A 25,385-nucleotide genomic window follows, 5' to 3' on the forward strand; every position below is an offset into this window, starting at 1 on the left:
TTCCTGTTTAAAACATCTGCTTCCTGTGGCGAGGCAAATCGCAGCATGGCTTCACATGGAATTCAACTTTTGTGAACTTTGACCCACGACACTCGCTTAATGCTTGTGTGACCTTAGACATATAAACCAGTTAATTTATCTTTCCCTTGCTGGAATTACATTTTTTACTCAAGATTATTTGAATCCTGACTTTGACAATATCAGTGTGAAAATTCCTCTGGGACTTGACAGTATTCACCATGAATTATGGCTTAAATAGTTATTAGAATTTAATTAATATCCTAAAGAACCTACACAGTATAGACATTAAATGTGCCTGTGTCTTCCCTTTAAATTATTTCCTCCTGCATTATCTTTTGTTGGGATTCATTTTTTTTTGTGCTGCTCTGCTCTCTCCTGTCTCCTCCTGGTTCCCACGCTCGCAGACTGATCATTAGTGGGGAGTTTCTGTGGGAAATGATAAGACAGCAGACTGCTAGGGTAGCAGTAAAGGCTGCACAATAGAGCAACATCAAATACAAGATACCCTTTCACCCCATTAGGATAGAGCTAAATTGTCAACCAGATATCTTATTTTTTTACATTTCAGCCTTATGCATCTATTAGTCGTGTTAGAATAAAAAATGTTACACCTATGTTTGTAATATTTTTTTTGCAGATGATACACAGTTTGAGTTTTGCTTCTTTCTTCAGCCGATGAGGATTAAAATCATCTCATCTAACTTGTGGTTGCAGATCATAGTCAAGCAAATAAGAGGCACAAGTGGTGCAGTACTCATTCGTGTCGACAGGGGTCAGTGTGCTGCCATGGGCGGCCTGCTCCCTCATTGCAGAGAGTTAAAAAAAAGAAAGAAAATGCACCACCACAGAGAACGAATCGTAGAAGCACCAGGAATTATTCCACAGCTTAACAGAGCTGGAGGAAATGGCTGCTACGCCGAACAATGCATTTGCGCTGTGGACTCTCAGATGCGGATTCAATCCAAGCAATCGACATGGGTGTGAAGTGTCACTTCCATCGATCAGCTGCGTGCCCCTCCTCAAAGCTCAGGGTCAGTGGCACAGCAGACGATCAGCATCTCTCTCAAGGACACCGGGGAGGAGGTGCGATTGGGGCTTTGAGAGGTGCCCACCCCCACCCCCCCACACACACACACACTTTCCCTTGGAACTGCAAAAGTCAATAATATTGACTCGGGGAGTGTCGGCTCACAAAGTTACAATCATGTGCCGTCAATCTTCCTACAGAACATGAACAAATGTGAGAAATATCAGTTGCATTAGTTTGCATTACGTGGGAAATTCGGACTTGTTGAGTAAATCCGTGTTTCTGTGAATTCGCCGGCCCTCAGGATCGGTGTTGTCCCGTTTCGAGACACTTGCAGGTGTTCTCGTCGCAGATGCAGACTGTTCAACACTAGCTTTGTTCTCAGCTGTGTTTTCTCACATTCCCACTGCCTGGAAACCCTCGAACACGGGCGTCACACTGTTCCCTCCAACCTGTGCAGATTATTCAGGCTCTTTCTTTACTCAAAATATTCACAACATGGCAGGAAGATCCCCCCCCCCCCCCCCCCCCCCCCGCCCTCCCCCTCAGCAGAAAACACTGAGCGACTGCTGCACAGGAATCAGAAGAGGCCTCGGGTCATGCTGAAAGAACAAACAGCAGATGTTGGACTTGTCATTTCAAGTCGGAGTGTGAACCGAATGCACAATGTCTCCTCGGTGGATCCGCCACGGCTGTGATCAGCATCAATCAACCGCTCGTTTTCTTTGGTGTGAGGCCACATCGGGGGGAAACGGTGATCTATTTCATTTGGCAGACTTTTGTAATATTCCAGTGCTTTATGTTTATCGTGTTCACGGCTCAAATTACACACACACAAGTAGATGGTTTCAAAGAAAGGTCGCTAAATGTCCCTGATTTTGTTTTTTTCTCGGTACATTAATTCCATGAGTTATTCCCTGGGAACACGGTGAAAATGTTGAAAAACGCAATGTTACCTCTGCCAAGGCCCAACAGTCCCCTTATGAAACCACATTTATATTCACTAGATCTGGATCTTTATTTGGATCTGCACCAAATTGCCCTCTTTTAATCAATATCTATGAATTATTCCCTGGGAAATAAGTGGAAAATGTCCCAAATAAAATGCCCTATCTCCCAATATTAAAGAAAGAGAAAAGAAATTCCTGGACCTGCCTGCAGATCCACATCAGAACCATAATGGTTTCCTCCCTGACTCATATTACATCCTTTCATGGAAATTGTTGTGAGTTGATTTTGTGTAATCGTTCTTACAAACAAACAAACCAACAAACAAAACCAGTTCACCAAGAGGAATCATCCGACAAAAGACTTCACTTGTGCAAGAGAGAGAGAAAGTCGAAGTTGGACGGAACATTAGAATCCTACTCCGACTCCAGTGAGGCTGCTTCACATGGGAGAAGGTGCACTGCCAACACCCACGCCGCTGTGTGCACATACAGTATTCTGCTGTTACTGCACTCTTATCTCCACTCGCCCTCCCTGTAGACACCAATACACGCATTACCCCCCCCCCTCTCTCTCTCTCTCTCTCTCACACACACACACACACACACACACACACACACACACACACACACACACACACACACACACACACACACACATATATACCCAGACCCACACATGCTCATGTTTTATGCAATCACACATGCATCCACAGTCACATGCATGCGACACACCTGTACATGCAGATGGATTCGCTCGCCCTTCGTTTCACTCACAAAACTCCGACGCACAAAAAACACACACTTTTGTATTTACTGTAATTGTCCTCTGAGACCATTTGACATGCTACCCTCTTTATAGCTCTGCTCAACCACCATTTGATGGTCACTTTAACAGGCATCATCTAATATTTATTGACTTGCTCCGCGGAGGGCTTAATGTTGGCCATTAGGTCGGTGCTGTGGTTAACTTCTCGGAGAGCTTAGCGTAGCCGAGTGTTTTAGCTGCATGAAAAACCGCTTCTCGCTGACATCTTGAGTTGTTCTCTCACTGCCGAGCTCTCATTTCAGTGCTTGTTTAAAAAAAAAAAAAAAAAAAAGGGTGTTGCATGCTCCACAGTGCACTAAGAGCTGTGTGTGTGTGTGTGTGTGTGTGTGTGTGTGTGTGTGTGTGTGTGTGTGTGTGTGTGTGTGTGTGTGTGTGTGTGTGTGTGTGTGTGTGTGTGTGTGTGTGTGTGTGTGTGTGTGTGTGTGAGAGTTTCAGTTACAGAAAACGTCGTAGGCATAGACGGCCTTTCAGGTGAACTCAGGTGCACTGTGGTGGCAATAAGGAGCAGCCTCAGTATTATATCACACTTTAAACGTGACATTTTACAGATGCAGAATCTATCTCGTGCCTCACAGAAGGAGAGGGTTGCCGGTTGGGATCCCAGCTTTTTGTGGAGACCTGTGTTGAGTTGCGTTGCCTGTTTCTCCAGCTTCCTCCCGCATATTGGAGTCAGGTTAATTGGAGACTCTCAATTGACCGTAGGTGTGGACAACATGGCAGCTCCCTGTATGTGAAGCCCTGCCTCCTCCATGTTAGTTATTAAAAAGTCAAAGAACGTGTTAAATACATTTTAGGCCGCTCTTATCACACTGATATTTGTTCAAGTGCCACCGCGGCTCCATCCCCACCCGCTACTGTGCAGACTCTGGTTCCAAATGCACAATATCCGTGTGTGTGTGTGTATATTTGTGTGTGTGTGTGTGCGAGCATCCTCCCTGCTTCTGGTAATTGGATGTGACCTCACAACTTGACCAGCAGCATTAACTGAACACACGTACACACTTATTAATATACACTAAAAACCCATTTGGGGATTTTACCGTCTGGAATACAATTACAGCCCAATAATAGAAAAGCCACAAAATACGGATTAGAGTTAGAGGTGACAACCTTCATCCGTCTGCATGGTCATTACCGACAAATCTGACGAACCCATGACTTTAACCCCTCCTCTGTGGCCGAGCGGGTCGTCCGTAAATTGAAATGACGGTGGTTCGATGTATATTTATGTAGAAGGGCTGTATGAATGTGTGTGTGAATGGGTGAATGTGTCCCTTTGAGTGGTTAAGACCAGAGTAACATGATATAAATACAGTCCATTTAACATTTACCCATACAAATCAAGGGGTTGATGACATGTTTGTGTGACTTGTCTAACTGGCTGCTTTCATTCAGATAACACACATTATATTCTTTCTTTCTTCCCCCGCTCCCTCCAGTCCAAGAGGCAAGGAATCTGGTTCCCATGGACCCCAACGGTCTCTCGGACCCGTACGTGAAGCTCAAACTGATTCCAGACCCCCGCAGCGAGAGTAAACAGAAGACCAAGACCATAAAGTGCTGCCTGAACCCCACCTGGAATGAGACCTTTAAATTGTAAGGCTCCATTACACCACGTTCGGTGGTTTCTCATTTCATTTATTTTTCTGTCGCTCTTTGCCTTCTTCCTCGCCTCTCCTTCCTTCAGTCTCGGCCCATTTTATCTGTCTCCTCTTTCATCTCTCTCACTTGCTCGGTGCAGTGTTTTAAGAGCATCACATTATGCTCATCTTTCCAACCATGTGTAACCGCTGGCGCTCAGATTAAAACATCTGGCTCCTTATATTTATAAAAACCTTGCTTTCGGCGTTGGCTCCTCCACTTGGCTCCAATTATTTTCTTAATAAGCCACATCGCAGTTTGCGTGTGAGAGGACGGAGATTTGCATTTTCAGGCATCTGTGTGCAGATGCTAGGTTTGAGAGGCATTTTCTGCTGCCATCTAATAAATAAATTAAAAAAAACTCGAAATGTACACAGGCTAGACAGCTACTCCAAAAAGTCTTGTATTTGAGAAATAAAGTGAAAGTGATTACCAGAGAAATGTTACTAGGCACTTTTCAGAGTCCACAAATTGTTATAGGATATAAAATATGCAGTCCGGCTGTTCTCATGGGGCTATAACGTTAAAAAGCTTTTAATATGAAAATGTCAAAATATTTAAAAAAGGCCTTTGGCCAACATCCAATCATTTATTGTCCTCGTTTCTCCCGCAGCCACCTGAAGGAGTACGATAAGGACCGCCGTCTGTCGGTGGAGATATGGGACTGGGACCTGACCAGTCGCAACGACTTCATGGGATCGCTGTCCTTCGGCATCTCGGAGCTCCAGAAGCTAGGAGTGGATGGATGGTGAGATTAAAGTAGGGATGGATGGAGGATCGGGGGGGGGGGGACAGATGTGAGGCGGAGAAACCGAACAGGTAGAGGAGGAGGGAGAGTGAAGGTGACCTTGTTCATTACTGCGCTGCTGGAGAAATACTTTAGTTGGAGCTCCCTCCTCTTTTCATTCTGGTGATACTCTGTGCCAAAGCATCTCTACCCCATCTCTTTATCTCTGCTTCTATATCTCTCCACTACCCTCCCTCCCGCTCTCTCTCCAACTCGGTCTCTGTATCTCTCTATCTCCCTCTCTTTTTCGCTGACGCTGCCCTGTCAGGGATTTTAATGAGGTGCCAGCGTTTGAGGTGGAATGGTGGAGGTGGAGAGATGGCATTAAAACCCTGATATTCAGAGAACCTGTGTGTGTGTGTGTGTGTGTTTTGCTTTACTCCATCGACACGTGTGCAGCTTAAAAAACCTCACACCTTCTGGCACTGGGAGCCAAAGGGAGGAAGAGTCTCAGCGACGTGAGCGTAACAGCTGAGTTCTGTATGTTTCTGGAGGTGATTGTCCTGTGTGGGAGGTTTTTGTGTTAAAGAAGTAATTCATGTCCATAATTGCTCTTTAGTTTAAAAAAAAAAAGACGTTAAGTGTTTATTGCAAAATGAGGTTCATTCATCTCAACAGCCTGCAGAAGATCGTTAGCTGAAAAATACTTTAGCTGCAACCTGTTTGCAGTTTGATTCCTTCAGATGTTCCCACTGTGCAAAGGCTCCTGAAACAAGTGGCCATAATCAATATTTTCGTATTAACAATGGATCACATGGCTACGTATTGGCGGAGCAGTATATGTGAGCTGCTGTATTCAGATTTATTACTCAGCACATCCAGGAAGTCGTTTCCTCTGAGAAAAAAAAGATGAATTAAGGTCCTAAAGTTTCTAGTTAATAAACTTAGCACCAAACATGCAGAGTGATAAAGGAATCTGGAATCTTGCTGATAAAAAACAGGTCCCACTTTGGATTTGGTGAGAAGATGAAAAATCTATTATCAACTGCTTAAAGGTGAAAATATGAGATCTGTGAAACTAAAGCATTAAAACCCAGCAAAGTGTTGTTTCTATGAATATCTTAGTTTTGCCGTGAGATATATAGAGGTTGTGCGATTAGTCGTAATCGGGCCAATAAGGAAAATTGCTCAGTTGATTGTGTGAAATGATGATGACGCTGTCGGCCCGTCTCTGTCTCCATCACCATGAAGGAGAGTGAATTACCAAATTATCAGCTGATTATTCCTCGAGACTTCACATCACTTTGCCCTACCTGTCAGCAGCAGCTCGGCTAATGGCCACAGTTAAACGCTGAAATTGTGCAAATGAATTGGGAATTGATTTGACTGGAAATATTCTCTCCTCAGGTTCAAGTTGCTCTCCCAGGAAGAGGGCGAGTACTTCAACGTCCCCGTCCCTCCGGAGGGGGAGGAGGGCAACGAGGAGCTCCGGCAGAAATTCGAGGTGTGTGTGTGTGTGTGTGTGTGTGTGTGTGTGTGTGTGTGTGTGTGTGTGTGTGTGTGTGTGTGTGTGTGTGTGTGTGTGTGTGTGTGTGTGTGTGTGTGTGTGTGTTATGTTTGAATGTGTTGGTATGGCTGGCTTGTGCATGTGTGTGTGCACAGTGCATCTTTGTGTGTCTGAGTGAGAGCCTCTCTGGGAGAGCTGTTAGCAGTTGGCAGACGCACTTATAGTGCCATCCGGTCTGGCACACTGCGGGTCCAGACGTATGTGTGTGTGTGTGTGTGTGTGGCTGACCAGTAAGCCCAGTCGTTAACACATTTTGCACGGGAATGGCAAACCCTGCTTTGCACCGTTTCTTTTTTCTTCTTTTCCTCTTCATCATCAGAGGCTCGTTTTCTGATGTGTTGATCACAGAGTTAAGTGGAAATGTTCCAAGGCGGTTTATCTCTCATTTCCTCACCTGTCTCAGCTTCTGCTCCAGATGTGTTTTATGATCTGGTTTCAGAAGGAAAACTGAACCATTTCCTTCAGATAGTCGGACGAGTGAGATTGATGCTATAGCTCTAGTCTGTATAGCAAATAGGGAGCGGCCAGTTAGCTTAGCTTAGCATAAGAAACATCTCACCTGGCTCAGGCGCACTAACACATTAGAGCTTCTGCTTAATCCTTCATGTCGCCATAAAGTTGAAATGAAACTCTCTAAGAAATGGTCATTTAAATCTCTAGATAACACAACATGTCATTTTTTACTTTAAAAAAGATTGACATGGTAATTATGGACTTTTAAAGTTGCTGGTAGTAGGATTTTGTTACTTGTGCACACTTTCATCGTCACAGTCAGACTCTCTAATAAACACGCTGTCTGGATGTGGAGGTTTTATGGTTCTTCTCTCCTTCAGTTCCTCCCTCTCCTCATTCCACCTCCTTCTCTCTCCTTCAGTTCCTCCCTCTCCTCATTCCACCTCCTTCTCTCTCCTTCAGTTATCGGTTCTGTCCTCTGTCACCTTCAGTGCTCCCCCTGTGTGTTTCTCTCTCTTTGTCTGTTTTCTCTTCCCCTCCATCTCTTCAAGGTCACGGGCCTCAGACGTTTACTGAGACACATTCTCGGGGGTGGCTGGCTATCACACACACACACACACACAGACACACAGACACACACACACACACACACACACACACACACACACACACACACACAGACACACACACACACACACACACACACACACAAGCTTGAGGGGGAACCTCCAGGGTGAAGCTCAGAGAGAAAGACAGACACAGGGACGGGCAGAGAGAGATTTCACTTTGGTAACATGACCTGCACGCCTCCTTTCATCCTATCCAGAATCACACACACATACACACACATATAAGACAGTCACAGCAATAAATTATGCATGTCATGGGTGTACACACACACACACACACACACACACACACACACACACACACACACACACACACACACACACACACACACACACACACACACACACACACATGGGCATGGCATTCACACTCAAAATGTTATTCAGGGGAAGTTAAGGAGCAGAAAACTAATGTCTATTAAGTGGTTATTCTTCTCTGGAGCTGTGACACAACCAGTGGTCGATTATGTGCATTGACTTAAGGGCAGTTTGCAAGATCTTGTACTTAATATACACATTAGGCTACTTTGTACTTGTACTATATTTATCTTACAGCTGTAGTTTGTATTTCCTCAGCAAATTAAGATTTTACAAATGAAACCTGTTGAGCTGTAGCGTGAGTGTAAGTCATGTATTGTTGGTTTTGTAAAATAGTTACAATTACCATAACCAACAACAGTTTACTGCTACTTACATTGAATAACAAATTACTGCATCAGTAGAAAATAATCAAATATCCGTCCGTGATGCTTGAAGTACATTTTGCGACGTAATCAGTAAACCGTGCTGTCTTCAAAGAACGCCATCATAACACGCCAAAACGGTCAAACTCCCACCAGCTATACCAACCAGTAGCATGCACATTGACCACCTTAACATGCACTCTCTTGATTGGCCGAGAGACGGGAGCTCACTGGTCTGACTCTACTAACACGTACTGGTCAGGGTCTCTCCAATTCAAACATACTTTCCCACGTTTGTCTCTCAGTTTACTTTGTCTTGATGTTTTCATTCATACCTTTTTCTTCTTCGGTCCCTCACCTAGCGCAAGTGCATTAGCCAATGTTTGTGTGTGTGTTAGTGTGTGTTAGTGTGTGTGTGTGTTTGTGTGCGATGTCACCACAGATGGAGACAGATTGAGCCTTTTATCCGTAGATGAGTCGAAAGCCGTATGGTTGCATCACACATACACAGCACACGGCTCACAACAAACAGTCCAGGGAGCAGCAGAGTAGTTTGATGCTTCACTCTGTCAATTTCCAAGGCAGAGGGAAAAATTACTGCAACTGCACAGGACAGAGGGGAGAGCTGTGTGGATTAGCAATTTAAGATAAGATTGGATAAGATAAGATGTATTCATCACGTACGTCTGTTCCTGAGTGCGCAGGCACTCTGTTAAATATCTTAAGATCCTTTTTTAAATTGTAGCACGGCTTAACAAAGTGGAAAATAAGATTATAATAGAAGTTTCTTATGTCAGAGACAGGACAAGGTCGAGGCAGAGGCGGATAAATTGAGAGTGACAGACATGAATAAATGGAGAGTCAAGAGACATAGGCCAAATTTATAAAGATGAAATAGAAATGAATTATTTTAGAGGAAGAGATGGTACAAATTTTTGCGGAGTGAGTGGGAGAGAGTGGTTGAAGGACAGAAACAAGGGAAGTGGTGACAGTTATGAGTGAACAGTGAGTGGCAGACTCACAGGGAGGCTGCATTTATTATGGAAAGCGTGAACTGGGGAGTAAAGAGCCTGTACGGAATAAATTAGGGGGAAAAAAGAAAATGGAAGAAAGGCATAAAAACTTTTGTCGATTATCATATTAGTCTCTTCCACTTCTGGATTTACACAAATGTTTTGTTTGTGCTTTTAAAAGTTTTGGAAATGAGACGTCACCGGCAATAGTTGAGTGTTTGATTTTAGGAAACGTACATTTTGGGTTTGAACTATTGAGTCGATCCTCTGTTTGTTACACTTTTCTTTTTTCACTCTATACTTTATTAATTTTTACAAACTATTAAATGTGTCTGTGTGTTTTTTTTGTGTGTGTTTGTGTTTTTCCAACAAAAAAGTGCATCAAGATAATTAGGAGCATGTATTTCAGTTTTTCTCAGAAAGAGCCATTCTGTGCCTGGCACGTTAAAGATATGAATGTTTAATGATTTTTCCAGGTCTTTCCCTCATGTTTGCCAATATGAACGCTATGAACGCCGGAGTTGTGTTTGTACTGAAACAACAAACTAAATTATTCAAATGATAAATTTAATTTCCTTGTGCCACATGAAGTAAACTACAGAGTCACAGCAGGCCCTGATGGTGTGTTATAATTGTCTTTATTATTACTTCTAAAGTATCAAAATCATTTATTGATATTAAAATAGTAGATCAGATGTTTGCAGGTTCTGATCACAAAACCAAAAGGACAAAAGCGCATCAGGAAAGCAAATCACTTTCTTCTCTCAACAAATAATTAAATATATTCCTCTTAACAGCAGCCCCTAGTCTCCTTGAGTGTTTACCAGTTTGTCTCATCATGTCCTCTGTTGTCTCTTTCCTCAATCTAGAGAGCTAAGATTGGTCCAGGCAAGAACATAGAGGGCAAGGCGGCCAATGCTGCGTCCCGCTTCGACTCCAATGGCAACAAGGATCGTGTGAAGCTGGCTGACTTCAACTTCCTGATGGTGCTGGGAAAGGGCAGCTTCGGCAAGGTGAGGCCGTGGTGTTGATGTGTGTTTGTGTCTGTCTTGTTGCTGTGTCAACACGTGTGTAGACAAGCAGCTGAGATGCTGCTTGTCAAATGTACAGTGTTTCCACTTGGAAGCAAATAAAGGATGAATCATTTTCTGAATATCTTTAATACGAACTTAACTTTGTTAAAACATCCATAAAGATGTTACGGTCCGCAGCAGGCAGGGGGGACTCAGCATAATTCAGCAGATCGCCTACTGAGTAAACTGAGTATACTTCCTTGACCTCCTGTTATTCTACACCTAACGTTTACAGGCTTAATTCATTCTGGACAAATGCAGAATATACAGCAGCCAGGCCCATGTGAACCCAGTTGAATATCAGCACTCTAACTGTGTGCTATGATAAATACCTCCGTGAGCATTTGTGTGTTTTGTGTTTGGCTGAGTATTAGAGCTCGCTAATCTAACGCACAGGGATCCACACACAGAGCTTAGAGGAAAGCAAAGAAAGACAAAGTCCTGGATAGAGATGAAGGAGATGAGGCGCAGGTAGACAGAGATGGATGAAGGGGAAGGGGCGAAGAGGATGACGTGACAAGAGCAGAGAGTGATGAAAGGCGAGGGAGACAGAGATGTGAGGGGATGGTGGCAAGGTTGACATGAATGAATTGAGCGAGACGTAAAAACGTCAGACTGGATGAAAGCATGGGAGAGGTGGGAGGGAGCGGGGGGGGGGGGACCTTGGCGAGGGAAGGCTGACATGAATGAATGAAAATCGAGGCGAGAAACAGAAAGAAAGGGAGGATGGGGCGAGAGAGACAGAGGGAGAAAATTGGGTAAAGGAAGGGCAGAGCAGCAGGGTGGAGAGAGAGAGAGAGAGAGGGAGAGAGAGAGGGGGCAAGTGACCGACAGAGGGAGAAAGAGAGAGACCATTGTCTGTGTACCAGACCTGTGTGCTGGCTGCCTGTTTCCATGGCAACGGGCGTTTAAAGCCACACTGATGCGTCAACGTGGAGAGACTGAGTTAAGGCTCGATCGTTACCGGAATACAAGACGCACACACACACACACACACACACAGAGACGTGCTCAGATACGCATGAGTACACACCTTGTGTAGAAACACAGGATGGAATGTATGTGAGACTCAATACATCGTATACACGCACACAAAGCTGGTGTTAATACTAGCTGATATGAGGAATAAAGATACAATGACACATTATTGAGTACGTCAGAGACGGAGACACACACACAAACAGTTGCTCACGTTGTGTGTGTGTTTGTGTGTGTGTGTGTGTGTTATCCTAATGCTTCCTGAGGTTGCGTGGGAGGCAGGTACCTTCAGCGCAGAGCTTTCTGCTCCAGTGTCTGAGGACATCTGCATCACAATGCTGCTGCTCACGTTTCACCGTGGACCTTCAGCGGGTTAATGACATACACACGTCAGTATCCCATGTACACATGAAAGTGCTGTAGCTTGTCGTCGTGACTCCACACGTGAGGAGCAAGTGCTTCACATGCATAAGCTCACATCTGCGTATGGATTTCTACTGTTATCAGACAGTACTTAAATACCTAAGTGATTTGTTGCAGCTCGGTCAAACTTTGGTTTGTGATTTGGGTCGAATGGACGAGTGTATAGGTGGTTAGTTGAATTCCAGTGTGGCCCAGACACTAAGCCGACTCTGGTTAGGTCTGCTTGTGGTGTCACAGACCAATAAACGGGCCAATCCCAGGGTTTTATGATAGATTTGTAGTTTTAGTTTGAGTTGAAAAAGGTTATTACAATTATATCAATCTGCTGATTGTGACCTGTCAAGGGAACAATCTGAACTGTGGCACCCTGACTGGCCAAGGGAGATAGTTTTTTGCATAAAAATATAATAGTTGGAGCATTAATTCTTCTTGCAGCCGAAAGCTTTATTCTCAAGTTTTATCATCATGAATCTCAATAGCACTTGCGTGAAAAGAAAAAGGGTCCAGACATGAACTCCACCTTGTCACAGTAATGACCGAATAGACGACATGATGACGTTTAGAAGAACACAACGCAGCCCACCGTAATAAACCACAGTGCAGTGCAGCAGAGTGTGGTTTCATTTATTTTCTCTGAGTAAATTCACTCTGCAAGGTCAGCAGAGAAAACACACTGGCATCATTTACGACACATGACAGTTAATATCCTCGGGTCTGCTGTTGTGTCAAATGACCCTGAACCACTTTTCTTGGATAAAAAGGGGCCGACAGTGACACACACACCACAACACACACACACACAGCGGTGAGAGCAGCCGGTGTGTGTAAGTGAAACTGTGACCGAGATCCTGGCGTGTATGAAATCACTCAGAAGGTTGAAATGATTGAAACAACATCTGGTTGTCGTCATGGGACAGTTGTTGCTTGTGTGCGTTTGTGTGCGTCCTTTTGTTTTCTTCAATGAAACCTGGAGATTTTCTGCGTCTTCTCTCTCTGCTGCTGGTCTCGTCCTTGTCTTTTGTGGCGGCATCAAAATCCGCTTCAGGCCAGATGGCGTCTTTCCTCTCTGATTTCACTTCATAGAGTTTGTATTTACATAGAGTCACACTGGCACCATATGGGATGAGTCCATGCAAACACACACACACACACACACACACACACACACACACACACACACCCTCTCAATTAATGGCCACCTGCATACATCGAACTTCAATGGATATTAAAACTTAAATGCTGAATATTATAGTGCACATTCTTGAACTGTGGCTGCCCTCTATGCAAACACACTCTCACACACACACACACACACACACACACACACACACACACACACACACACACACACACACACACACACACACACACAGAGCTTTCTGTCCATCTGCACTGCTCTCCCTGTAGATTCCTGAACCCAATTAACCCTCGATATTAACATACCTGAATATTTATAGGACATAAACAGTAAAGCTGAGTTTCCGGTCTCCTGTGCGAGGAAGTGGATGGAAGGTCACTCTCGTTGCTCTGTTCTTGACCGGTTTGGGGAGAATAATGAACATGTTATGGTTTCCATTTACATCATTGAGCATTAAGACACTTATTTAAGGCCACTTACAACGAGCGAGCGGGTCGTATAGATCTGCTCGTTGCTCACGAGACACTTGACGGAACATGTCGCTGTTTTCATATCTGTCACCGTGGCATCTTGCTGTGTCTGACAAATGATATATTCAATATATCCATAATCAATAAAACTCAACTTAACCTGAGCGGTTGTGCGGCAGCGAATGTTTCCCGCTCACGAGGTTCACCCGGTGTTTTATGCAAATTAACAATGGAAATGTAATTAAAGTGCTTGAGAAAAAGAAATACGATTGGATGACAGTTCCTTTTGTGGAGGTCCCAGAACTCAATTAGCCCGGTGGAATCTACAAACACACCATGCTAGCCGCACAATGGAAAAGGCTCTGCCGTTTCTCTACTTCCACATTCTTCCTGCCTGCTCGCACACTTGTTTTAAGATAAAACGTTAAAGACTGCTTTTATTAGAGCGGTGCAGTCAGGCGAGTAGTCGAACATGTGGAAACGGTGCTGCTGCAAATCTGTGCTGATAATTCACAGTGCAGGGAAACTGAAAACCAGGTATCTGACGCATTGTAAACCTCAAAGAGAAGTTTCTGCTGTTAGTTTCTGGAACTGATGCTTGAAAGTGTGAGCTTTACTGCGACTCTGCAAAATCTGAATTAAGTTGTTTAATATACACAAGTTTCATTCTTGTGTTTAACAATTCTTAAAATTAAAATACCTCAAAATGACTTGATCTATGTTACGTATTTCGTTGACTTGTGTACTTGCATCATCCAAAATGTCCCAGACAATGTTCAAACCCAGAGAAATCCCCAATTTTATTCAACGTAAGATAATACATAGATTTCTATTTTCTTCTCTAACTCAGAGTTTAACTTTACACACACACACACACACAGACAACTTAAAGTCACAGCTGCTCATAAAATCCCTCCATACATATTTCAGTCCAGAGAGATGAACTCCTCCGACCTGCTGGGTCACGAGCCTGCTTTTACTTTGCCTGCTTTTACTTTCATGAGACGACCTGCGAGCTGAGACTTGACCCACATTCGGTCGGCTATTTCCAGCAGCTCTCTTCTCTTTTCAGGAAAGAGGAGAAGGGGAAAGAAAGGTAGGGAAAAGGAGAAATCAAGACGGCAAAGTGGTGAAGAAACAGGGCGAGAACAGGATACAGCAAACAGAGGAGCTGAGAGAGGAGGATGAGTTAATAAAGTCCTCAGAATGAGTCCGACCTTGGCTACAAGACACTTTATCTGCTGAGTGCGAGCCCATACACACACACACACACACACACACACACACACACACACACACACACACACACACACACACACACACGGATCAGCAGCAACAGAAAATATGTGAATGTGATTTTAAATTGTGTTTTTGTTACTATGAATTCAAATAGGATTCTGAATTCGCCAGACCACTGCCCCTCCCTCTCTCCGTCCTTACCTCTCCTCCCAACTTTAACTCCCTTCTTCGTATTTGATCCATCCCATTCTTTTGAGCATGATGTCCCATGAACAGCAACCAATCAACATATTTCTTCACTTGGATAAAGTCCGATTTTAAAGGTCAAAGGTCATTGGGACGTCACAGAGCTCGTTTTTTCGGCTTAACTCCAGACGGAGTAAACTTTCACATTGGCTGTAATCGCACAATGTAAAGGAGTCTTGAATCTCCTCCTTCCCCTTTGTCCTACCTATCTTTTTTCTGTTTTTCTCTCCTCAGGTGACATCTTGAAAAATGATGACTCAGTCCCCCCCCCTGTCCTTAGTCTCGTTATTTCTGCCTTGACTGTCGAACCCAAAACAGTCAGACAAGCTTTTCTTTATCACTCTGCTTCTTTATCCCTGACCTTAACAGAACCTCTACTGTGTCCGCTGCCTTCCCTGCCTCCCCTATCTCAGTCTGCCTCCTTTCTATCCCTCCTTCTTTCCCTCTTTCTTCCCTGCACCCCTCTTTCCTTACAGGTGATGTCACAGAAGCTATTTGCCCTTAAGATTTTGAATATCGGTGGATTTATCTTCCCTGTGTTTCACGTCTATCGTCTCGCTCCTTTTCTCTCTCTCTCCCTCTCTAGGTGATGTTGGCGGAACGTAAGGGGACGGAGGAGCTGTACGCTGTGAAGATCCTGAAGAAGGATGTGGTGATCCAGGATGATGATGTGGAGTGCACCATGGTGGAGAAGAGAGTGTTAGCGCTGTCTTCAAAACCCCCGTTCTTAACACAGCTGCACTCCACCTTCCAGACTATGGTATGTTTTTTTTGTATCGTCGGACAAGAACAAACCTCTGGGGTCGACAGTGGACGTCCGGTTCAAGACTCAGTCTCTCGTTCGCCGTGCTCTGTTTACAGTCACACTCTGTTCTTTTCTCAAACCGGTCCCCCCCCTACAGATTCTACATATTCACAAGAAGAAACTGTTTATAGATATTACCCCCACACTCAAAATACACCTTGTGCAAAAACCCTACGCTTCACAAACCCTTTACCCACCGGCCTAAACAATTACTATTACTATCTACTTTTACTTGTTATGGCAGTACACTGTAGAATGGATCATCACTTGAAGCAACGCTCTGATTGGTGGTTAGGATTCGGAGCAGGTGACTCACTAGCCACAGAAGTGACACCCATCGTGTGTCCCTCCACACACTCGCATTGTATCTGATCAGCTGTGAGCCACCGTGCGGTGTCCTGCTGAAGGGCACAGCGGCACTGCTGTGGAGCGCTGTGGTCTGAACAGCAGCCACCCCGCCTGCTGTCGCCAGCTCACAGCCAGAACACACAGGCTGCATTCATATTTGATTCGTGCTCATCCTCTGACACATAATCCATAGAAATCTTAGAGTTAACGGAGGAGTAAATGTAGCTCGTTGGTTTCATGCAACAACTTCATGTCGTGCACGTGCACATGCTGCTTAAACATACTCACACATTTATGTTTCAATTAATTATTGTACATCAATTTGAGGTTGTAGTAGAAGGCTAAAGGTTGACCTGACCTACACACACACACACACACACACACACACACACACACACACACACTAGAAGGGAGTGTGCTAATCCTCCCGTCCTCAGAGCTAATTCTCCGACCAGAGAAGGGCTTTCATACATATGGGACTTAGCAGGCAATTATAACATGCATGCATAGACACATGCATACCCGTATACGATGTGTAGTGCACACACTAATATATTTTATTCACACATACAGCGCACTGTACACAAACGTGGAGCCGACTTATCAAGCAATGCAGGCAAGGATGCTCGCACACACGCACGCACACGAACGCGCATTCAAAGTCCTGACTCACAAAACTGCACAATATCTTCTCCAGACACACACACGGCCACAAACCAAATCCCTCCACGCTCTCTCACATACTGCACTTTATTGCCAATTTCTATAGATAATGGAGAAGAATTGGCTCTTAAATTGATGTTGCTGTGTTCCCTCAGTTCGAGAGTGATTGGACGCAAGGACGACAGCCCAATCGCCTCTTTCTCACTGTCCTCTTCCTCGTTCTCTATCGTTTATCCCCCCCATTTTCACTTCTAATGTCACTTTCGCCCTCTTTCTTCTGCATCCGTGCTTTAATCTTCTCTCGTGCGACCCGTCGCTACCTTTCGCCCCGACAGCCGCCCACGCTCCTTCTCTCACTATCATCACATTTCTCACTGACCTCTCGCCTGCTTTTATGAACCTGTATGATTATTTGACTTTTACCGTCTCTGTCTGCCCTTCTATCTCTCTGCAGGACCGTTTGTATTTTGTCATGGAGTACATAAACGGTGGAGATCTCATGTATCAGATTCAGCAGGTTGGCAAGTTCAAAGAGCCACATGCTGTGTGAGTAAACACACACACACACACACACACACACACACACACACACACACACACACACACACGAAGCAGCATTTGTAGACGAAAAAGCAGAGATACCTTCTTATGCCATCATAACACGATATCTTAATCCTCTGCTCATGGGTGTTTCCCAGTTTAGTGACATATTTTTAATCATAGTGAACAAGCCATCAGCAGTTTGACTGGCTCAGGTGATGGATGAACAACCCAAGCCGTGCCTGGGGATGAAATATGTTGTTCGCCCCAGTGCGCGTGAAAGTAATCCAGCCGCACCTAAGAGTTTTCAGCGTGTGGTAGAACACCTCCAAAGCTGCAGAATATAATTGAGGTGGCTGGCGAGATCGCCGGTGTCAAGCCGAAGCACCGGGCTGACGTATTTGACAAGCGGGCTGTCGGGCAAAGCGAGAGCCGTGGAGGAGTTTGCCCTTCATCTACTTTATAGGGAATTAGAGTTTCTTCCATTTGGCAGAAGGTTTAGACGGCGAAAGGGCAAGTTGAACGGAGTGAACAACTCTTTTATCAAAGGCCATCAGCATGTTGTGCTCGGTGTAATTTATTTGTCAGACAGTAGTCAGGATGTTCCGCACCGAGGATCCTGACGCCTTAAACAAACGCCTCTTTTCCTGCCGCCGCAGCGTCGGCGTCTGATCACAGAACTTATTTTACTGCATATTCTCCACCGCCATCTTGTATGTGCACTCTACAGACGGACGCTGATTGTGCGCGCCCATGCAAACGTAGTTAACTGCGTGGTCAATGCGTCCAGACTCCTCCTGTTGATCTTATCAGCTGCTCTCTGGCCTTGAAGAGACAGCGTTGACCTTTACGCTGACACACACACCCACATGTGCACACAAATTACCCCTCTGTTTTCCCCCCTGTCCTTTCCCTCAGACTCTTTCTAATTAATGTTGTGTGTGTGTGTGTGTGTGTGTGTGTGTGTGTGTGTGTGTGTAGATTCTATGCTGCGGAAATAGGCATCGGACTGTTCTTCCTTCATGTAAAGGGAATCATCTACAGGTAACCTCCGTACCACAACAATTGAAAAAATAAAGAAATGTCCGTTTATAAAACCAAGCTGAAGATACAGAGGAGAACAGAATCAAAGAAGCAACATACACTTGGAGCCTCTTGTTCTTTCCCCGGTTATCATCGTGTTTCTCTCCTGTAGAGATCTGAAGCTGGACAATGTGATGCTGGACTGCGAGGGCCACATTAAGATCGCTGACTTCGGCATGTGTAAAGAGAATATGAACGATGGAGTCACCACCAAGACCTTCTGTGGAACCCCCGACTATATAGCTCCCGAGGTAAAGTGTGTCTGCCTGTACCATGTTCAAAGGGATGTTATAAAGTGTATTAAAACAGAGATTTGTTTTGCATGTTGTAGTTGAGTTTAGTCGTAAATGTTCCTGTGGAAAGATAAACGAGTCCTCATTTACAAAAACAAAAACAAAACCGGGTGTAGTTCGACTTCTGTTCTTAATGAATTGAAATTGAATTCAGGATTGCAGGAACCTACCAGACTGATTTTGTTTAGGTATTAAAAGTTGTTTTCATGACATTACTGTGTGTTTTCACATTTCAGATCATAGCCTACCAACCTTATGGTAGATCTGTGGACTGGTGGGCCTTTGGTGTGCTGCTGTATGAGATGCTCGCTGGGCAGGTTGGTCTCTTAGTCTTTTCAAACAATGTGTATGTGTGAGTCAAACTTCTCTAATCAGCATTTGTGACTGAATGTGAGAAAAAAACAAACGCTCATTATCGGAGCCTTTAAAATTTGACATTTTCTAATGAAAGGTCAGCCATTAAATTATATATATGAGTCTTTTGTCTCATGTATTAATCATTGATAAGAGCAAATGTGACATTCTCAAATCCTGGATGTCCCAGTTGGGGGGGGGGGGATCTTGTGTTTTGAGTATTAAAGGCCTTCGGTTCAGACACAAAAGGTTTCAGGTTTAATATCCTCTATTTCTCCTCTCGTCTCCTCTTCCTCTTCCTCTGCTTCTCCTCTCCAGCCTCCATTTGACGGCGAGGATGAGGATGAGTTATTTCAGTCAATCATGGAGCATCATGTCTCCTATCCAAAGTCGATGTCCAAGGAAGCTGTCGCCATCTGTAAAGGGGTGAGTGTAAACACACATGCGCACACACACACACACACACACACACACACACACACACACACACACATAGAGAGAGAGAGCTTGGAGAGTAATAAATTTGAGTAAAGGATGCAGGAAAAAAGAAAAGGGAGGAAGAATCGATGGAGGCAGAGAGGGACATCAAAATTATCTGCGTAATTAAAACCATTATGAAGGAACATTTATTTGCAGTGAAACAACATTGTTCACATGTGGCTATCTGCTCTGCTCATCTCTACCTCTCCATCTCTCTCTCTCCCTCTCTCCATCTCTCTCTCTCTCTCTCTCCCTCTCTCCCTCTCCACCTCTCTCTCCCTCTCTCCTTTTCTCTCTCTCCATCATAATGCTCTCCTGTCCTTCTCTCTCTGCACTGTTCATTGTTAAGCTGCTGTTTCGCTTTTTTCATTGTACATCCTCTCAATCAGACATGCACGTACACACACACACACACACACACACACACACACACACACACACACACACAGACACACTGCACAGCTCTAATAGCCTCGACTATAAAGTCTTTGCAGTGCGCTCAGTTGGCTGTGGAAACTCCTCTTAGGAAGAAAAAAAACTGTACAAAAATGATGTCTTGACATGTCCCAGCTGGAGTGTGTGTCTGTGTGTGTGTGTGTGTTATAAACAAAGTAGGTCCTCTCTATCAAACCACCACTTCTTGGTCTCATCTCCTAATGCTACACTTCACTGGCTTCAGCAACACACACCTACACACACGTCGACCAACCCATGTAATGTTTAGATTTACATTGAGTCATTTAATACACAGCAGGTCGTCCCCCCCCCCCCCCCAGAGTTCCTATGATTCATCTGCTCTCTGGAGCTCACTGAGTTCTTCTGTGGAGCTCCAGAGCAGCACTCCTCTACTTCAGTGTATATCACACATGCACAGTCGATTAGTAAAGTTTAAATCTACAACTTTAGCTCATTAATATGGTGTGTGGTGTTTTTGGGGCTCCACGCCGCAGACAGCCAAGGCCGGAGGCGTTATGTTTTTGGCTTGGCCGTCTGTCCGTCCCCCTCTTGTGGAAATTCTTCAAATTTATCACAAACGTTCTCTCGGACTCAAGGATGAACTGATTCAAATTTGATGGTCAAAGGTCACTGTGACCTCAACGAAGGCCTAATAACGAAAGGGAGAACGAATGAAAGACAAATGCTCTGAGTCTTTTATTCCATTTATTCTAGTCGCCTTTAAAGCTCCGGCCTAACACGGATCTACAATAACCTACAAACATATTAACATCAACATGCAGTGCAGGCATGAATTAAGACGCACACATTCTCACATACATGCGGATGACTTGAGTCAGAATACGTTCTTGTAATGAATTGAAAGGCAAAGGCAAAGTGATGACAAACATGTTCAGTGAGATACACACACACACACACACACACACACACACACACACACACACATTCTGTGGATATGTATTAGTGATGATAACTGGGTTGTAGTGCTACAACGGTGGATCTTCAGTGGAGCATGAAAGCTGCCTCTGTCCACCCCCACAGTTCCCACTGTGCCCTGCCAGTACTGCTTGGGTTAACTCTGTATGTGTGAGTGTGTGTGTGCGTGCGTGCGTGTCACTATACGAAGCTTTCCTTTTAAACGCTACAAGATATTTCCATTTTGAAAAAGAAAAAAGAATCATGTAACGTTCATATTTCAGTTCTCGTCAAGGAAGACGACGCAGTCAGTGAACATGACGGTGTTTGTGCCGAGCTCGAGCTTAAAGAGCCTCTTGTCCTGTGAAGAACTGTGTTCGCTCTAATTTAGGTTTACACATTTATTTATTTTTAAATCTCCAAACTAACATGAGGTCTGTCCTGTGCGAAGGTTAGAAGAAAGATCAGTTTAAAGAAAGATTCCTGCAAAAGAAAAACTTTAAAATGTTTTTAAAAACCCTGCACAATAATTTAGTAGTAACACTCGGGTATTACCATCAACTGGTTCCCAGAAAAGTCATGTATGAGTTCAGTGTAGATCTGAAGGGGGGGGGGGGGGGAAACACTTTCACACTGACTTGCATCCATATTTCAAAACCAGCAACGGTTTCTCGTCTGGACGGAGATATTCAGTAAAACGAAGCTGTGGAGGGGAAAATATCTGCAGTAGAGTAGACGAGGCCTTTATTGAATTATTGATTATCGTGAGTATAAAACCTCATTCAGGTTAAGTTAATCAGAATATGCTGTTTACATGACTCTGTCTTATTCAGAGTATTGTCTTCATCAGGTTTTTATCAGAATGTCTGTGTCCATGTAAACGAAGTGAGCGATTCCACGGAAACTATTAGAAACAAACTATTCTTATGCATTAACTGTTTGCTTTTTCCATTCCTGTTAAGCCAACGTGTTTATGTGCACACATATTTGCACAATAAGGTTGACTGACCCATGGAACGTGTTATTTTAGTTGTAATGTAATGAGTTATGACTGCTGCTCCTGGGGGAGGCGCACATACCTCCACACTCACTCTGACGCCACAGGCCCTGATCCTGTTTCTTCAGGAGCTGTTGTGTGGACAGACATCATAAACGCTCCTTAATTATGCCTGTGGTAAAGAAAAAAAAAATTCACCAGCAGTTCATTTGTCTGCAGGCGGAGGCTCGACAGCTCGTATTGGGTCTTCAGGGAGAGTCATCTAACATGATAGATAGTGGAAGGGATGGATGGTTAAGAGGAAGGAAATACAAACATGGGAGGTGAAGAAGTAATAATAGTACTAATGATGTATATTTATAAACGGAGAGAGGCCGAATCATGGGTGGGAACGCTGAGGGAAAGAGACGGGAATAAATGAGATGAAACTTTAATGATTCCAGAGGGGAGATGTGGGGCAGATACAGACCTGTGTGGTTCACCAGTCCACCCACCACTAAATGCTAGTGAGTGAAGACCCCCCCCACACTCATCATTCAAACCTGATAATTAAAGGTGTTCGCCTGCTGTCAGTGAGCAAAGCGTTATTGTCCTTCAAGCGGATAAATGATTCAACCTTGATGCTAATTTTGTGTCAAAATTTAGCCGAGTGCACGTTGTTCCACGTGGACGTAAATCCTGGGAAAACGCTCACACCGTTTCTTCACTGTGTCCAAAGGTGCTAAGAAAGAAATGACTCGGCAGCTAATTTGTCAGCCGTGATAGCAGCGCGGCACTTTTATGATAATGTTGCCCCTCTTTTTTTATCCAGACTGAAATATCTCAACGACACACATGGAGGGGAGTGGGAAAAAAAATGTCAGCTGTTTTATATACACCAACAATAGAGCGGAGCAGAGAGGTTACGTTGGGTGAAGAAAAAAACAGGAAATAACTCACTCTCGTCTTTCTCCGCTTGTCCAGCTGATGACGAAGCATCCAGCGAAGCGGCTCGGCTGCGGTCCGGAGGGCGAGCGCGACATCAGGGAGCACAGCTTCTTCCGCTACATGGACTGGGAGAAGCTGGAGAACAAGGAGGTGCAGCCGCCATTCAAACCCCGAGCTGTAAGTCTGACCACGCTTTAACCTGACTTGACCCCGAATAAGGACGAGGCCCAAAGGTGTGTGGGGGGGGGGGGGGGATTAGTCACCAGCCACCACACTGGACACCAGGAGGGTTGATTTCTCTTCCTGGTGAAGACGTTGCTCAGAGCGACATATTGTTGGTGGTTGTGGGAAATGTTTCACTCCCGTCTTTCGTTCTAACTTCCTCTGTTCTACACACGTCTCTGGTCTGTCCCTGTGACCTTTAACATCTTTGCCCTTTTTCAATGTGGAGCCTCTGTCTCTCTCCCCTCCTCTGAATGGAACACACAGGTAAGTCCAGACACGAGGGGGATGAGTGTGTGGTGATGGGAGCAGGCGTTGTGTTGGGAATGATACCAGAACGTGTGGTGATGAATGGGAGTTTGGATGAGGAAGATGATGACGACTCTACGTGCATTCGATCGGATTCAGCTGTCGAAACCAAAGCACAACATTTTGGTGCAGCGTCACTCTGACTGAGCTGAAGGGCTTTCTGTCTTCACTGGGGTGAGACTGAGTTTAGAGGAACCCTCCGGGGAGTCGGTGCACATCGGTACAGACGGGACCCGACGTGACGAGCTGGGTTCAGGCAAACATTTTGAAACGATATGGGGTTCAGATTGGGTTTGGTCACGTCGGCTGGAGCTTTTCTACTTGGTTTTTTTTTTTGACTCTGCACGTGCCTGTGACCGAGGAAAACATCAGGCTCAGGTCGGGCTTAGTTCTCGCTCCGCCTCCATCGGGTTTGGGCAGAAAATTGTGGCCTGAGCTTCACTCTAACACACACACACACACACACACACACACACACACACACACACACACACACACACACACACACACACACACACACACACCCTAATATGACCATGATATGTACACACACTCATGCAGCCCAAGGCCAAACTGCTGCTAAATATATTTTCCTGAGTTTTTTATGCAGCTGTCTTGGCCCGATGGGGATTTGTGTGTGTATGTGTGTCTGAGGTCACATTAAGGACCTGGCTGTCCTTCAGCTCTGAGGTGTGTGTGTGTGTGTGTGTGTGTGTGTGTGTGTGTGTGTGTGTGTGTGTGTGTGTGTGTGTGTGTGTGTGTGTGTGTGTGTGTGTGTGTGTGTGTGTGTGTGTGTGTGTGTGTGTGTGTGTGTGTGTGTGTGTGTGTGTGAGACTACTAACACATGTCGTCTGATCCCTTCTATCTTCTCACCTTCTGTATGTGTCTCTTCTCTCTGTTTGATCTAATCTCTCTAACATCTTTTGTCTTTCACCCCTCTGCACTGTCACTTGCTATTTCTCTCTCCTCCCGTCTTTCCTCCCACTGAGGAGAACAAGTAATCGTTCAGATTTTTTCTTTTTTGAAGCACCGTCGTGTTTACCCTGCATGAAAGAAAGTTTTGGGGGGGGTTCAGTTTTATCATTTGAAGGTGGTTTTTTGATCTTTTCCGCTGCGACGCCATCAGACTTGTTTGAGCGATGTGACTTAAAAACCCCTTTTTCTTCAGGCTGGTACGTGATGGTGCTTTCGTAACGATAATTGTTTATGAAGGATTTGTTTGATGCTCTCTAAATCCATATCGCTGGTCGACTAACTTTGATCAGAAGTTGGTTTCCAAAGTCTTTCTAATTGTGGTCTGATTGTGGTTTTAAAAGCTGGGAATGTCCTTCGAGAGTCTGTTTGATGGTCGAACAATTGAGCTTTTGACTGACGGACCGACGGACTGACTGCTTTACTCATATTTCACGGATAAAAAACGGTCAAATCATTTTCATTCACGTTATTACTGTGTAAGTCAGTCTGTCCTTCCAGCTGTCTGTGGTTTTCCATCCCTCCATCATCAGTCCATCCTTCGACTGTATCTGTTCACATCCACCCATCTGTCCACACATTTTTATTTGTCCTCTCACTGTTCACTGCTCTCTCATGTTTGTTTCTGTTGATCTGCATGCTCAGTCTGGAGCTCAGTCTCAAATGAAACCTGTGTGCAGAGCACTACAGGATTCTCACATCACCGCAGGATTTATTCAAATACAGGAACTATATCCAAAATGAACTTAAAAAATAAAAGTTATCCCCATTTAATTCCCTGCAGAATCAACCCTTGTGTCTCTGAAGCAGCATTTCATCAAAACCAAACCCAGTTACATCCCCGGTCGTGAATATGATACGATAGCTAACGCACTCTTAGCCAAGGTGTTTCGCACTGAACCGATATTTCCAAACTT

General features: G+C 44.6%; 1 protein-coding gene across 3 annotated transcripts in view; it reads left to right on the forward strand.

Moving 5' to 3' along the window:
- Positions 1-25,385, forward strand: part of LOC117765891 (protein kinase C beta type-like) — a 72,454-nt gene that overhangs the window by 32,012 nt on the left and 15,057 nt on the right. For all 3 annotated transcript variants that reach the window (XR_004614639.1, XM_034592478.1, XM_034592477.1), the window contains exons 6-16: positions 4,264-4,420; positions 5,079-5,213; positions 6,600-6,696; positions 10,407-10,550; positions 15,691-15,864; positions 17,375-17,466; positions 18,442-18,504; positions 18,656-18,794; positions 19,073-19,153; positions 19,509-19,616; positions 23,002-23,142. Coding sequence is in view for 2 of the 3 variants with exons in the window: in XM_034592478.1 (XP_034448369.1) it covers positions 4,264-4,420; positions 5,079-5,213; positions 6,600-6,696; positions 10,407-10,550; positions 15,691-15,864; positions 17,375-17,466; positions 18,442-18,504; positions 18,656-18,794; positions 19,073-19,153; positions 19,509-19,616; positions 23,002-23,142 (1,331 nt within the window). In the remaining variant the exon portion in view is untranslated. The remainder of the gene's footprint in view (positions 1-4,263; positions 4,421-5,078; positions 5,214-6,599; positions 6,697-10,406; positions 10,551-15,690; positions 15,865-17,374; positions 17,467-18,441; positions 18,505-18,655; positions 18,795-19,072; positions 19,154-19,508; positions 19,617-23,001; positions 23,143-25,385) is intronic.

Source organism: Hippoglossus hippoglossus, chromosome 8 (assembly GCF_009819705.1).
Source record: "Hippoglossus hippoglossus isolate fHipHip1 chromosome 8, fHipHip1.pri, whole genome shotgun sequence".
In the NCBI taxonomy this organism is placed as follows: Eukaryota; Metazoa; Chordata; class Actinopteri; order Pleuronectiformes; family Pleuronectidae; genus Hippoglossus; species Hippoglossus hippoglossus.